Source organism: Heteronotia binoei, chromosome 6, assembly GCF_032191835.1.
Source record: "Heteronotia binoei isolate CCM8104 ecotype False Entrance Well chromosome 6, APGP_CSIRO_Hbin_v1, whole genome shotgun sequence".
Classification (NCBI taxonomy): Eukaryota; Metazoa; Chordata; class Lepidosauria; order Squamata; family Gekkonidae; genus Heteronotia; species Heteronotia binoei.
The window spans coordinates 83062953-83077767 of NC_083228.1; the positions used below are offsets into that span (position 1 = coordinate 83062953).

Genomic DNA, 14815 nt, shown 5'->3' on the forward strand with positions numbered 1-14815 from the left:
GAAGATTAAGTCTCTGTTGTTCAAAGTGGTGGTGTTTGGCATTCTATGGGTTGCAAACAATAGACAGAGAGCAGCTGCTGAAGTTAGCTACTTCAAGCCATTTTGAGTAAGAATCCACAACAATTTAAAAGTCCTTACTCTGGATGGGGAAATACTAGTTCTTTATGGGGTTATGACACCATAGCTTGACAGATGGTGCATTCTCTCACAACCTTTTTTTTAATATCATTGGCATCACCAGCCAGAACATACAGTTTCTGTCCAGCATCTTAATCTGCCTGGTTATACCAAATACAAATGGTGCTCCATTTATGGATCAGAATTTTCCTGCCTTCCCTTACCACTGCAGACCACCACAGTCTGACAACACTTCCCCCCCCACACACACAGTTTCCAAGAACAGTATTGGGGGCGATGTGTTCATCTAAAGTGGGAGGATGAATTTGTTCAATCAGAAGAGATGGTTAAGGCACAGATTCTAATATAAGGACTTCTACTGGTAGTGGAGCAGCACATCAATTGGAGGCTGATTCAATGCATTGACATTAATAAACATTTTCCTAAGTTTGTTGATATACTCATAAGCATTATGCCCCAGTACTACGCATGCGGAGAGAGATTAAAGCTTTAGACTTATCTCTGGTAAAAAGACCAAGGAATAGCTTGTGATCAAGTCAAATTTCAGATATGCAACCGTAAACATAATTGTGTTCATGTTCTTTTACTAGATACAATGCTAGTAAAACTTTCTTTATCAATTTGGGCTCAGATCCTATTAGTGGACTGTCCTTAAGTAAAAGGCAATAGGTTTTAGTAAATGTGTGATCAATGATAGTTCTAATACCAAAGACACATCACATATAATGGATAGGGATGAGCACAAATCAGGAAAAATGTGGTTTGTTTTAGCTAGTGGTTTGTGGTATGCCTGGTTTGTGAGCCAGGAACTGTCATGAACTTTTAGGAGCTAAATTAACCAGCTCAAGAGGTCCATGATGTGGTAAAATAGGCCTCCCCCCAATGTGCTAGAGTCACCAAATTCACAGGTGATCTCTGACTGACTCTCCTCAACCTGTCCTCCAAGTCTGATGATGACTGGATTTACAGGGACCAAGTTACAGTGCCCCCAAAAAGTGCCCCCAGGAAAGTGCTTTCTGACGAAATAGCTGGTGCTGGTTAAGGAGTGTATAGAATGGATCTTCTGCAAGCTAGGGACACCAAATTCACAACAGATCTCGAGCTGACCTTCCTCAATGGAGGAAAAAATAGCAAAAATTGCAAGATCAACAGAAGCCCAGCTGAACAGAATCAAAGTCCCAGAGAATTTCTCCAGTAAAAACTGAAGGTAGTGAAGCATTTTTGCAAGCCCAGCAGAACCAGTACAATATGCCCAGCAGAACCAGTGCCACTGTGCCAGTGCAAACCCAACTGGACTAAGGTAAAACCAGAGAATCTCTGCAGTAGAAATGGAAGGGGTTTGTTTAAGCCCAGAAGAACTAGTGCACTGTAATAATTCCCTGTAGAACCTAGTGCCATTGTGGCACTATGCCTAGCACAAAATCATACTCCAGACAAGGTTTTCTTTTTTTGCAAGCCCAGCAGAACCTATGTCAAGTCTGCTTTAACTCTGGTCAGGCCTGCACTCAATCTTTGGTTCAGGAGAGAAGCATCCTGGGTAAAGCCATACTGTATGGCAATGCTGCTAGCTTGAACTCTCCTCACCCCCCTCCTTTCCTTTGTTATGTAGTTGTGCTTTGAAATGGGAATATGTGAAAGAGATTATCGGGCCTTCTCAGGCTCGGCATCGGGGGAGGTTGGAGCCGAAGAGATGCTCAAGGCCAAAGCAGGCCTGAGAACGAAATTGTAACATCAATGTGTGAATGTGCCCTGCATAGTACCCCTCCCTCAAGAATCCCTTTGAAGTGTACCTTATATGATTGCATTCTACTGTATGATCTTTAGTCTTTCAATCTCCTCATAGTCGAGAACCATGATATCAATAAACTAGCTACTTTGTTGCCAACGAAGACTCGTTATTGAATCTGCCAACTTGACATTTTGAAAGACTCCCCTTTGAAGCTCAGCCTTTCTGGCAACTTTAAAACCTGATGGCATAAAAGATTCCAAACAACGGAGAGCTTCCCAACGAAGAGGGGGAGACCGAGATGCCGTGGCACATCCTTGACTCCAGGAGAACCGCGGCGTCCCCTCCCCAGTTCCAGTTGGTGATTACGCCCCGGCAGTATCAACCGCGGACCTCAACCACTACCATGGACGAGGCACCGATCCGCCGGGAAGCCATCATGACTTGCCACACACGGAGGGTCTGCATGGCCGAGCAAGAGGCCACCGACCCAGGCACGATCGAGCCAGGGGAAGTGGACAGCATCATCGTCATCCAAGTGCCAGAGGACGAGAGCAAGGGTGCTGAGTGCATGGAAGGCAGCGGAGGGGAACCGCGGCCAAAAGACATGCACGATGAGGACTACCAAATGTTCCGTTCCATGGTGCGCCATGAGGTCGACGGCGCGATGCGGGGCCTGAAGGATGAAATGCAGACCTTAACGGCCCAACTGGGGAGACCGCTGGGGGTGACCGGGTCCCGGAGACCACCACTGGTCCAGCCAACGACCCGAGGCCGCCCGAGCCAACAGGTGCAGGCGACAGCCCCCGCAAGAGGCGCGGCTCCCACAATTCCCCCTGCCCCACACGACAGAGGAAGAGGGTGAGAGCTGGATGCCACCTTCGACGGGGACCCTGAGGAGGTGAACTACTTCGCCATCCAGGCAAACAGCTACATGTACTACTGGGGGAACTCCTTCCCCGACGAATTTAGCAGAGTGGACTACCTGGGGTCGAAGCTACGGGGGGCGGCAAGCGGTAGTACGTGAGCCTGTGCGAGGCGATGAGCCCCGATCTGGACTATGTGCACACTTTTCTGCAGGCCCTGCTGACCCAGTACGAGGACCCCCTTCAGGAGGCCCGCGTGCTGGCGGCCCTCCACAACATGCAACAGGGGGCACGATCCATCCACAAGTACGCGGCCGAGTTCAGGGCGAATGCGGCCAAGATCCGGGGCTGGAGCGAGTTGATGAAGATTGAGCACTTCACCCGGGGGCTCAACGCCAGCAGCCTGGACCCCCTGGTGGGGTGGATCCAGCTGGCGGGGGAGGTAGAGACCAACCTGAAGAGGGTAGCGATGCAGCGCAAACACCAGTCAGGCAAGGGCCAGCCGAAAGCCACCCTGGGGAAAGCCGAAAGCCAGAAATCCAAAAGGCCAGCTGGCGGGGTGCCGGTGGGGCCCTGCAGATGTTTCCGGTGTGGAGACCCGGGCCACCTCGCTTCCAACTGCCCCCAACCCCCGGTCGCCCAAACCTCCCAGGCGGCTCCTAAGCCCGGCACCCCGGGACCCAAGAAGACGACCGGCCGCCCTAAGGATGCGGCGAAGAGCAGTGCGGTCGTGGACGAGGAGTTGCTGGACGAGGAAGTGCTGCTGTCAGCGGAACTAGCCGACCTCGCCTGGGCGGACGAGTCGGCGGGAAACGAGACCGGCCTGCTCTAAACAGTGCCAGCCAGCAGGTGGAGCGAGAAGAGGCACCACTGATGGTGAGAGTAACGGGAATATGTGAAAGAGATTATTGGGCCTTCTCAGGCTGGGCATCGGGGGAGGTTGGAGCCGAAGAGACGCTCAAGGCCAAAGCAGGCCTGAGAACGAAATTGTAACATCAATGTGTGAATGTGCCCTGCATAGCACCCCTCCCTCAAGAATCTCTTTGAAGTGTACCTTATATGATTGCATTCTACTGTATGATCTTTAGTCTTTCAATCTCCTCGTAGTCGAGAACCATGATATCAATAAACTAGCTACTTTGTTATCAACGAAGACTCGTTATTGAATCCGCCGACTTGACAACCAGTGCAATTCACTAGTATCCAGCAGAACGCAGTTCCAAAGTGGCAAAGCCAGCTCAATCACGACCCAAGCAAGGGGGCATTTTTGCAAGCCCAGCAAAACCAGTACAGTGTACAGAGTGCCCAGCAGTATCAGTGCAATCCCAGAGTGCCCGGCAGAACTCAGTGCTACTCATATTGCAAACTTAAAAGGACTAATCTCAAAGCACAGAGTCAAAAATCTAAGCAAGGAGGGTGTGATTTTCCAAGCTCTGTTCAAGAAAATGGGAATTAAACATAAAGGTAGATTTGCAAAAGGGAGGGAACCCTCTTGAAACTGACATAACTGGTTTAAAACTGACAACAGTGTTTCCAAGGCTGGAAAATTCCACCTCCTTATTGGTTTGAAATGTGTTAAATGTTTTATTTGAGTGGAGATAGTTTGTCTGGAAATATATCCAGTCACAAACCAGCAGAAACCTCCATGAACTCCTTGAAAGTTCATGGAAAGGTCATGCCAGTTGACATGCCACAATTTCACCTCACAAGTCATGAACCATCTAAAATTTGTCATGAACTTTAGTTCATGAGCTGGTTTGTGACAATCCCTAGTTATGGTCTTGGTCCATCCCAGACTCCCTAGCTTCTTGATGTTCTTCATGCTAGCAAGTCTACTTCCACTGCACTCCTTTACACATCAATAGGTGAAAAAAAATTCTATGGGATTATATCTTTAAAAAATCTTTGATAAAAGGTGTCATCCTACAAATGCTTGAAGATGCAGCGTGTCTGTCAAACAGGGGCAGCATTTACTGTCCTTACCCTCAGTAGGGTGGATGCTGGATGCAATGTTTCAGTATCCTAGGAAAGCAATATTGGACGATCCAAACTGACATTTATCATTCTTAATTCTGATAGCCTGATTGATTAGAACTCTATAGAACTTCTCAGAGTTACTCTTCAGATAGATCTATGATGAATATACACTAGAAATTCCTGCTAGGAGAGCTACCATAAACTGCAGGAATATTCTAGATGCTGAAGGAATTCCAAACTGGAGATACTTGACAACCTCTGTCATTTGCTGATAAGACCTGAGTGAAGTTCAGTTTAGCAAAAAGCTATTCTCCTGGCACAGCAGACAATAAACTGGATAATGACAAGCTTGCTTCAATGCTTTTTCCATCTCAGGCGGGTGAGACAGTTGGTTACCTTCCTCGAGTGCAGCGACTTGGCAATGGTGATCCATGCAATGGTCACCTCAAGATTGGACTACTGTAATGCCCTCTACATGGGGCTGCCCCTGTCTCAAACCCAGAAACTGCAGCGAGTGCAGAGTGCGACGGCCAGGTTGTTATCGGGGCTCCCCAAATGGGAGCACATACAGCCGGGGCTGTGGGAACTGCACTGGCTGCCAATAGTATACCGAATTCACTAGAAGGTGCTTGTTATTACCTTTAAAGCCTTATATGGCTGAGGACCTGCCATATAAGGGATCGTCTCTCCCCACTCGCTCCCCAGAGGATACTTGGATCTGGGATGAAAAATCTATTAGCGATCCCCAGGCTGAGGGAGGCTAGATTAAAGTCCGCTAGAGAGAGGGCCTTCTCGAGCACTGCCCCCTATTGGTGGAATCAACTGCTGGAAGAAGTTAAGGCCTTGCGGGACCTTGCCCAGTTCCGCAAGGCCTCTAAAACAACTCTATTCCGGCAGGCCATTAATTAACACGGAAGGATTGATATGGTGTGACCGGTATACATCTAATATATACCGAACGCCATCTGAAGCGAGAAAACATCAAATATGATTAGCACCAGACTGTTTTAATTGTTAGGGTTTGTAGAATCTTTCGGGCTCAAGTGCCATGTTCTACTGGAGAAAGTTTTCCTTCCAGACGTTTCGTTCTCAGCTGCGGAGAACATCCTCAGTGGCGTTGCAGTGTTTTAATTGTTCTTAACTGTTTTTAATGTTTAATTTGCTTTAATTGTTTAACTATTTAATTGTTCAATTGTTATGATTTTACTGGTTGTGAGCCACCCTGAGCCTGCTTCAGTGGGGAGGGCGGGATATAAATCCAATAAACCTTAAACCTTTGTTTACTGTGCACTTGCAATCTCCATAGATAGGACAATAGGTATTGCGAAATTTGTACAGATGGCAGGCTCATAGGCTCCTCAAATAAGATTAATCTAGCTCTGGACCAGTCATTGGCTATAGAGAAAAGTGTACATTTTGGGTCTTCATAAAGGTGGTGCTATTGCAGGATCCATATGGAACATAATGGGCAGACATTTGAAAATTTCTAATTTCTCTAATTTCTCACAGGGTACATGAGAAAACTGCAAGCTTTTCCAGTGCAAACAGTATGCACATCTTCAGCAATCATTCCAAAGAGTGTGAATAGTTGTGCTAGTTATTGTCTGTAAGGGAAAATCAGGAACATATTGGGCAACCACATGACAAGTTCCAGTATTTTCAGCACTCTGCATATTGGCACCACAGATATAGTAAGCTAATTTCAGTCATTAGGGTTTGTAGAATCTTTCGGGCTCAAGTGCCGTGTTCTACTGGAGAAAGTTTTCCTTCCAGATGTTTCGTTCATCTGGAAGGAAAACTTTCTCCAGTAGAACATGGCACTTGAGCCCGAAAGATTCTGCAAACCCTAATGATGTTACCAGCCGTGGAAACCTGAAATCTTTGATAATTTCAGTCACATTCAAAGGATAATTCATAACACTAAACCAGAATGAGAGTCAACTTCCATTCTGCTTACATTGTCTTTTGACCTTGCCTAAAAAAACTAAACCTCTGAAGGCTAATAGGTGAGTTTGGGTAAAAGTAGGTCTTGAGGAAGACAGGCTCAGTAAAGGAGCAAAAAATGGTGACTGTTTCAGTCCAAAATACATTACTTAATTTTGTTCTGAACTTGCTATCTCCAAATACTGCCTGACTCATATTAAACTACTCTATGTGGTCCAATTAATCCATTTTAGACACAGCAGCAGCAGAAAACCAAACTTCCCCTTAGTGAAAACTAGAGAGTCTGGCCTCAAAAAATTATCCCGACAATTCCAAAGATTTATCAGCACCAAGCAACCTCTCTGCAACAAGATATATTGCCTTGTGGATACAGCGCAACAATATGACACTCATGCTTAAATGACAATCTATTTACAGTAAAACAAAATATATACAAATTCAGCTAATTTAAAGACAGTCAGGCAATAATAGAATCCAAAGGAGCTAGCTGAGCTCATCTCAGGAGCTGAGAAGGCTATTGTCAAACTGTCTGCAATTTTTAGGAAATAATTCAGTGAAAATGAACTGATCCCAGTATTGTTATGTTCATTCTGCACTCAAATTTAGCACCTCTTGGCAGTTTGAGGTTAGAATAATTTCATGCAAGAAGAAAAAGATATTGGATTTGTATTCCACCCTATACTCTCTAAATCTCAGTCTCAGAGCAGTCACAATCTCCTTTACCTTCCCCCTTTCCCCCACAACAGACACCCTGTGAGGCAGGTGGGGCTGAGAGAGCTCTTACAGCAGCTGCTCTTTCAAGGACAGCTCCTGTGAGAGCTATAGGTGACCCAAGGTCATGCTAGCAGGTGCAAGCGGAGGAGTGGGGAATCAAACCCGGTTCTCCAAGATAAGAGTCCGCACACTTAACCACTACACCATGCTGGCTCCACAAGATGCTAAATGTGGTTCCTTCATCTAATGCAATTATAAAACTTACATTGGCTAGAAAGTATTTACTTATTCAAATAGCATTATCTTCTACATTTCCTCCTGTATTCTATCACAATGACTGTGAAAAAAGGTTCAGATGCATTTTTAAATGTTGTGTGTAGAAAGAAGCACTGATTACTTACTTGTGGTGTTTCCTGTCATCTGTATTATACATTTGGAATCCTTTCCTATTTCTCGAGAGTTGAAAGGACGCACCCGCACCGCCACCTTTACAGAAGCTCCTGCCATCCTGCTGGTCTTGAGGCTTTTTCCTCTTGGTGGGATTTCAGTCCTGGAAATGCCCTGGAGGAGACAGGAAATGGATGTTAGGAATGGCTCTCATGCTGGTGCAGACTAACCAATGAGGGGCTGAAGACACTCCATTACACCTGCCTTGTTAATGGTGCATTCCTACACAAAGTTACTCCAGTTTACTCCCACTGATTTCAGCTTGTTAGGATTGTATTATAAACCTCTTGGTAAACTGCCATCTTTGCTTTAATGAAAAAGTCTCATTATTCCAAAATGGGAGCAATCCCATCATTTAACATTATTTTAATAACTGTCAATATACTACATGACCATTTAGATGCATTTGAATTCAGGGAAGGGCAGTATACAAATCTAAATTGCATCCTTGGAGCAATATTCCTAGCCATCTCTCCCTAGTTATGTAGTTGCAAATAATTCACATTTTTTTCAGAACCTGAGAAGCCACAAAAGCTATGGGATCAGGAGAGTCTTTCTGCAAATCAGGTTGCGGTAGACTTGGGCAATACCTGAAATAACAGATAACAATGGAGAATACAGATATGTTGGGATCCTTAATGAATTATGATTAGATAGTTTAAAGTAACTGCAGTGGTGGGCTGAAGGCTGTTAGGAATGGGCAGTGCTCAGTATGATAGTAGGGCCACAGCCACCCTATCTCATTAGTTGTAGATGCCACATTTCTAGCTAGGGTTTCAGAGAAATTAATGGGAAAATAGCAATTTCTTCTTCTAACCAAACCAACCAACATATGGTGATCTGACCCAATCAAACCCTAAAACACACCACAAAAGTTGACAGATGTGAACTGTAGGATGATGGAAAGGAAGTGGCTGCAATTCATGGGACAAATACTTCTCATGGTGGAACTCATTCCATTCCAGCTTACTCCGCTCTTGTTTTTTTTTTGTAAATATTTTTTTTAATATAACTCATGTTATTTCTCTATTTTACATTCCTACAGTATCTTACATTCATATTACAGATCCATCAATTACCTCCCCCCTCCCAAATTGACCATTATAGAACCCATTTATATTTTCAACCACATGCACACCCTTTGGAGTCTGAGCCTTATTTCATTATTTCTTCAATCTTGTCCTCTCCTTGCTTCCTTGTTTAGTATTGATAATATATCTGACTGAATCCATTCGTATAAATAACTGTTCCATTTATCCAAAGTCCATTTTGTGGCATCTTTCCAACCAAATGCTATGACAGCCTGGGCTGCCAAAATCATAGCCTTATATATCTCCTGGAAAGGCTTATCCACTTTAACGGTAACGGTAGACCCCTGTGCAAGAACCAGTCGTTTCCAACTCTGGGGTGACATTGCTTCAACCACATGCACACCCTTTGGAGTCTGAGCCTTATTTCATTATTTCTTCAATCTTGTCCTCTCCTTGCTTCCTTGTTTAGTATTAATAGTTTTATATACATCTAATTTTAATAAGGCAATTTTTTTTCTTATTATTCCCATGGTATAAAGCATTTATCACATTTCTGATAGGATGCCCTATATATATCTCTCTTTTACGAATTCATATTGGTCTTCTCCTATTAACTTTGGTAATACCTTCTAGGACCTTTGCAAAAATTTTATAATCTTGGTTTGCCAAACTTATTGGTCTATAAGAATTCGGATCTTCTGGATCCCTTTGCTGTTTTTAGATTGTAATAATCTCTGTCTTCCTCCAGGAGTCTGGGGCTTTCCCTTCATTCAAAATTTTATTAAACAACCTTTGTAATTCTGGGGCTATCAAATTTCCCACCAATTTATAAAATTCTGCTGTAAACCCATCTAATCCTGATGACTTCCCATTTTTAAAGTTTTTTATAACATTTAATATTTCTTGTTGTGTGACATCCTCATTTAATTCCATTAATTCCTCCCGACTAACTTCGTTGCTTATAATTTCAACAAATTGCTTACTTACTTCTACTTTAAATAAATTTTGATAGTATTTAGCAAGGACCTCCCTTATCTGATTATCATATATTTTCTCACCTTTTTCATTCTTCATTGACCCTATTCTTTGTTTTTCTCTTCTGTTTTTTTAAATAATTTGCCAATCTTTTCATTGCATTTATATTGGACCTTTGGTATTAATTTTTCACTATTATGTCTCTTTTCCACATGGTTACTAGATCCAGTTCCTGCAATTCCTTTTTCAGCTTAGTCTGGTTTTTTCTCTTATCTTGTCTCTATTTTGGTAGTAATTAAGTTTTATCTCGGTTTCCTTGAAGTGGTTGTATGAGGCATCTATCCTAAGTGATGCATGCGCAGGACTCCCGATTACTCAGCTCTAGTATTCTAACTGGAGATATATATTAAAACATTCAAAAAGATTCATAACAAGTACATCACTGGCTCTTGTTTTAAGACAGAACTGCCACACTGTAAATTTATGCTTGGATTCCCCATAATGTCTCACTAAAGCATTTCCAGCTCTCGAGTACAACTTTTTTACTCCCCCCACCTCCTTCTGCAGCCAAACTGCCCCCCATTCTTCTACTGGAGTACAAGGGATCCTCAGAAGCAACACCAGAGGGGATTTGGGGCAGCAGTGGGAAGGAGAGGCAAGAAAGTTGTGCTTCTTGAGTAGAAACCCTTCCATCTGTGCAAATACTCTAATGGAGTCAAGCCACATTGTTTACTGTATACACTACACCCATATACTGATAAAACACACAGATCAGGCAGTCCTTTGCTAAGTATGCAGCTGGCCACCTGTGTCTCCCAGCATGTCAGCCCAACCTATAAACAGTTGTGAATACATGTCTATGCCTCACTCAAACATTAAGCCTGCAAATAGCTGTCTAGAAGTGGGGCTGACATGGTAAAGAGAAGGATAGACTGGCAAGCCTTTTGTCTCTCTCCACCATGTGTAGAAAGCTACTGAGAAAGAACAGGCATCTTCTTAATAATCATATCTGGTTCCCTTCCATATTAATGAAATTAATGATGAATCACAAGAATTAGCAAGAACAGAATGATACTTTTTGACAAAAACAAGGTTCTGTCCTTGTTAACTGTGTTTCACTTGGATACAGAGAAAGTAACATGTTCTCTTTGCTTTTGTTTGTTTCTAGACACACTTTTTAAGATCCCCCTGGGGCTTGCCCAATATAGTAAAAGTCACCTTGAGGTTGTAGTCTAAGCTTGACAATGATCTTGCAGTTTTGAACTGAAACATCAATCCCAGAAAATTGCATTCACATCTTTATATGTTAGTTACCATAACCACAACTAACCACACCATTATCATCAGAGGAAAAAGAATTGTACACTTCCAAGAGAAATGAAGACTTACACCAGGGGTGGAGAATGTCAGGCCCGAGGGCCGGAAACAGCCCTCAAGATCACTTGGTCTGGCCCTTGGGGATTGCTGGGCCAAGCTGAGCCATGTGGCAGCCTCCCTGGGGCCCGCCTGGCCAGTGAGGATCATGTGGCCCAGCTGCACCATGCAGTGGCCTCCCCAGGGCCCAGCTGGCTGACAGGGATTGTGGGGCCCAGCCACACTGTGCAGCAGCCTCCTGCCAGGATCCCTGTGGAGCAGTGTTCCCTCTAAGCTGAGTTAATGCAAGCTAGCTCACAGATTTTTAGCCTCCAGCTCACAGATTTTTGTTTTAGCTCAGGAAGGATGATCCCAGAGCACACTAATTTATGCAATAGCAATAGCTCACAACTTTATTGCCAGTAGCTCACAACTTTAATGGCAGTAGCTCACGAAGTAGAACGTTTTGCTCATAAGATTCTGCAGCTTAGAGGGCACACTGCTGCAGGGCCTGGAAAAGTCACTGTCACAGTTCAGGTAAGTTTTCCCCTCATTTCTTTATTTCCCTTTTGTTCTATTTCTTCCCCCCATTTCTTTGGTTCCTTAATTCTCCTTTCTTCCCCCATTTCTTTATTTCCCTTTCTTCCAATTTCTTCTCTCCTTTCTCTCCCTTTCTTCCCCCATTTCTTTATTTCCCTTTTGTCCCCTTTCTTCCCCCATTTCTTTCTTCCCCTTTCTTTCCACCATTTCTTTATTTTCCTTTCTTCCCCTTTTCTTCCCTCATTTCTTTATTTCTGTTTATTTCCCTTTCTTCCCCTCATTATTTTCCTTTTTTACCCATTCTTTCCTCCATTTCATTTCCCTTTCCCCCCCCCCCTCATTTCTTTATTTCCATTCCTTCCTCTCTCTCTTTCTCTCTGTGGAGCCTGAGTGGTGGGCATTGTGAACAACTGCTGCTGGAGTATATGGGTGCCTTTAAAGGTCTGCTGAGAGCAGCTGCAGTTTCTGCATGAAGGGAGGGAGGGGTGGCAGGGGTGGGAGCCAGCTACCACCAGTTCAATTTGCAGTTGATTATCCCAGATGGTGTGGCCTAATATGTGGATGAGTGAGTGACCTAATAAGCTAATATTAGGGGATGTGGTCTAATATGCTAATGAGTTCCTGCTGGGCTTTTTCTACAAAAAAGCCCTGGATCTAGGCATTTGCCTAGGGCGGCAGGTCGGGGGGGGGGGGTTGAGCCAAATTAGACTTGCCCCAAGTGACTTCAAATAGAAAAACAATTATTTGCATTAATTTTGCTGGCCTGAATCGTTCTTCCTTGGCAGAGCACTGTTTTTTAAGTTGATAATTTTGTACGGCCTACGAATGATGTTATAAATATCCAAATGGCCCTTAGTAGAAAAAGGTTCCCCACCCTGACTTACACAGTTCATACATCACAATACAGTAGTATCTGGAACTACAATTAATGAATCAGAAAAGATGCATTAGAAGTGAGCTGTTCCACATTGTTGTTTTCAATGGACTGAAACTGATTGACAACTGATCTTCATCAGAAATACAATCAATATTATATGGTCTTTATAAACTCAATGTGATTATTAACAGATCTCGGTATAGTAGCTTCTGGCACTGTCACAGTTTTAAAAACAGGAATTCATAGATATGTAATATTAATGTTCAGAAAAGCTTTCATTGGAGATCCTGAAAAGAAAATATCCTTTAAGATCAAACAGGGTGATGCTTGGAAAGCCTAATGAACAATAGGAGGATAGACTACATAGTTCCTTTCTACTGTATACACATAAACTGTGTACTGACAGGTTTTGGAAAACAAGACTTGGACTCAACAGCTCCATTTAGCTGGTGCTTTCCTCTCACAAATGAAAGTTTTGCTGATACAAGATCTTTTGTATTGATGAAGGGCCCCTTATTTGTTTATTTCCTTCAAAGCCCACCTTGGTCTCAATGGATAGCCCAATCTCAACAGATCTCAGAAGCTAAGCATCATTGGTCCTGGATAATATTTGGATGAGAGACCACCAAGGAAGTCCAGGGTGGTTGTATCGAGGCAGTCAATGGCAAACCACCCCTGTTCATCTGCTGCCTTGTAAATTTTATTCATGACCCTACAGAGTTGCCATAAATTGTTTGCAAGCTGACAGCACTTTCCACCACTAGCCCACCTTTCTTGCTAAAACTTAAAGTGGATTACAAAATATAAAACAGCATAAAACATCCAACAAGCACTGCAATAGGACTGGGATAACAATTTTAGAAAACAATGCACACACAAAAAACCCCTATGAAGTATGACATACCATAATGCAGAAAGTGGGTTACAAAGAGAGAAGACAGTGCAGTACAAGCAAGATGATAAATATGGTAAAACACTGTCAAAACATTCTCCTGAGTGGTTCCCTTATATTACAATTCTATCCTCCTTATAAAAATGCCCTCCTGAACATTTCTGTTTTGCTTATTCTGCAAAGTGATCAATTTGTGGTCCAGAGAAAAACACCCCTGCAAATTCTGAAACACAAGATCAGTCTTTGCATTCCTTAAATTTCAAAAAGTATGCCGTATGATCATTTGTATATATTAACTATTGAACTAATCCAAAGCAAATGTTATGGGTCTTCTTAAAAAGGATGGCTACCAATGTCACTAGTGTGTTAAAAAGCTGGTGCCCGGGCTCATGCGTCTTTGGAAGCAATTTCTGCAAATAAATGGTGGGTGAGTCATTTAGCTGACTGTGATGCCTTAGTAGTAAAGGAAGGATACTTTCTTCATATTCAATTATCCTCTTCTTTCTAGGTGCCACAATTCCAGTTAATGAAGGATATAGAAGCCTCACATTATAGAAAATTTAAAAATGTGCATGTGTGGCATTATATCAAATGAACTGTGGTGGCAATGGTTTCTTTTTTTCCCTGGGAGGTATAGAGCTCTGTCCAATGCATGTGCACTTGTTTATATTCTGTTCTACAAAATTCTCCAGGCAAAAATAACGATACATTCTTCAGGGTTGGGCTCAGATATCAAGTACAGGTTCTAGGGCTGGGCTCAAGTAATCAGTGGCTCAGATGTGCTTTACGTAGGCCAATACAGCAGCACAAAAGTTTAATATGAAGGTGTGAATAGATTTAAATTAGTAAGTACTGATGTTTTACAGGTCTGATGCTAAAGCGAAGAAAGCCAATATGGTAACAGATAAGAATATTTGGCTTGGACTGGGGAAACCTACAGTAATATTCCCACTCCACTTTGACTCTCAATGGGTATCCCTGGGTCGGTCATTATTTCTCAGCCTTACAGTGCAATACAATGCAGAATAATTCCAGTATAAGCGGATTCATGCAACTCCACAAAGCACAGCATTGTAAGCTACCTCATAAGGCTGTTTTGATGAGATGACCTCATGTGGGTCACTGTGCACTTCTTAAACAGAGGAAAGAATATAAACATGATTAAAGAATAAAGTAGTTGAGGAAGTCTTTAAGCTGTCAGCCTCTGTATATGAAAATGCAAGAGAGCAGTAGATGTTCTTACATTTAAACTCCATTTCATTTTCTTCAACTTTAAACCATTTACCTTGGCAAAGGAGATTAGGTTAGTATAGAATTATCTGTTCTTAAATGTTA

The 14815-nt window shown here is 43.0% G+C and overlaps 1 protein-coding gene across 20 annotated transcripts in view; it reads right to left on the reverse strand.

The window, feature by feature from the left end:
- KIF1A (kinesin family member 1A) overlaps positions 1 to 14815 on the reverse strand; it is a 200920-nt gene that overhangs the window by 165339 nt on the left and 20766 nt on the right. For all 20 annotated transcript variants that reach the window (XM_060241983.1, XM_060241991.1, XM_060241984.1 and 17 more), the window contains exon 2: positions 7767 to 7926. In XM_060241983.1, coding sequence (XP_060097966.1) covers positions 7767 to 7872 — 106 coding nt within the window. In that variant the 5' untranslated portion in view covers positions 7873 to 7926. The remainder of the gene's footprint in view (positions 1 to 7766; positions 7927 to 14815) is intronic.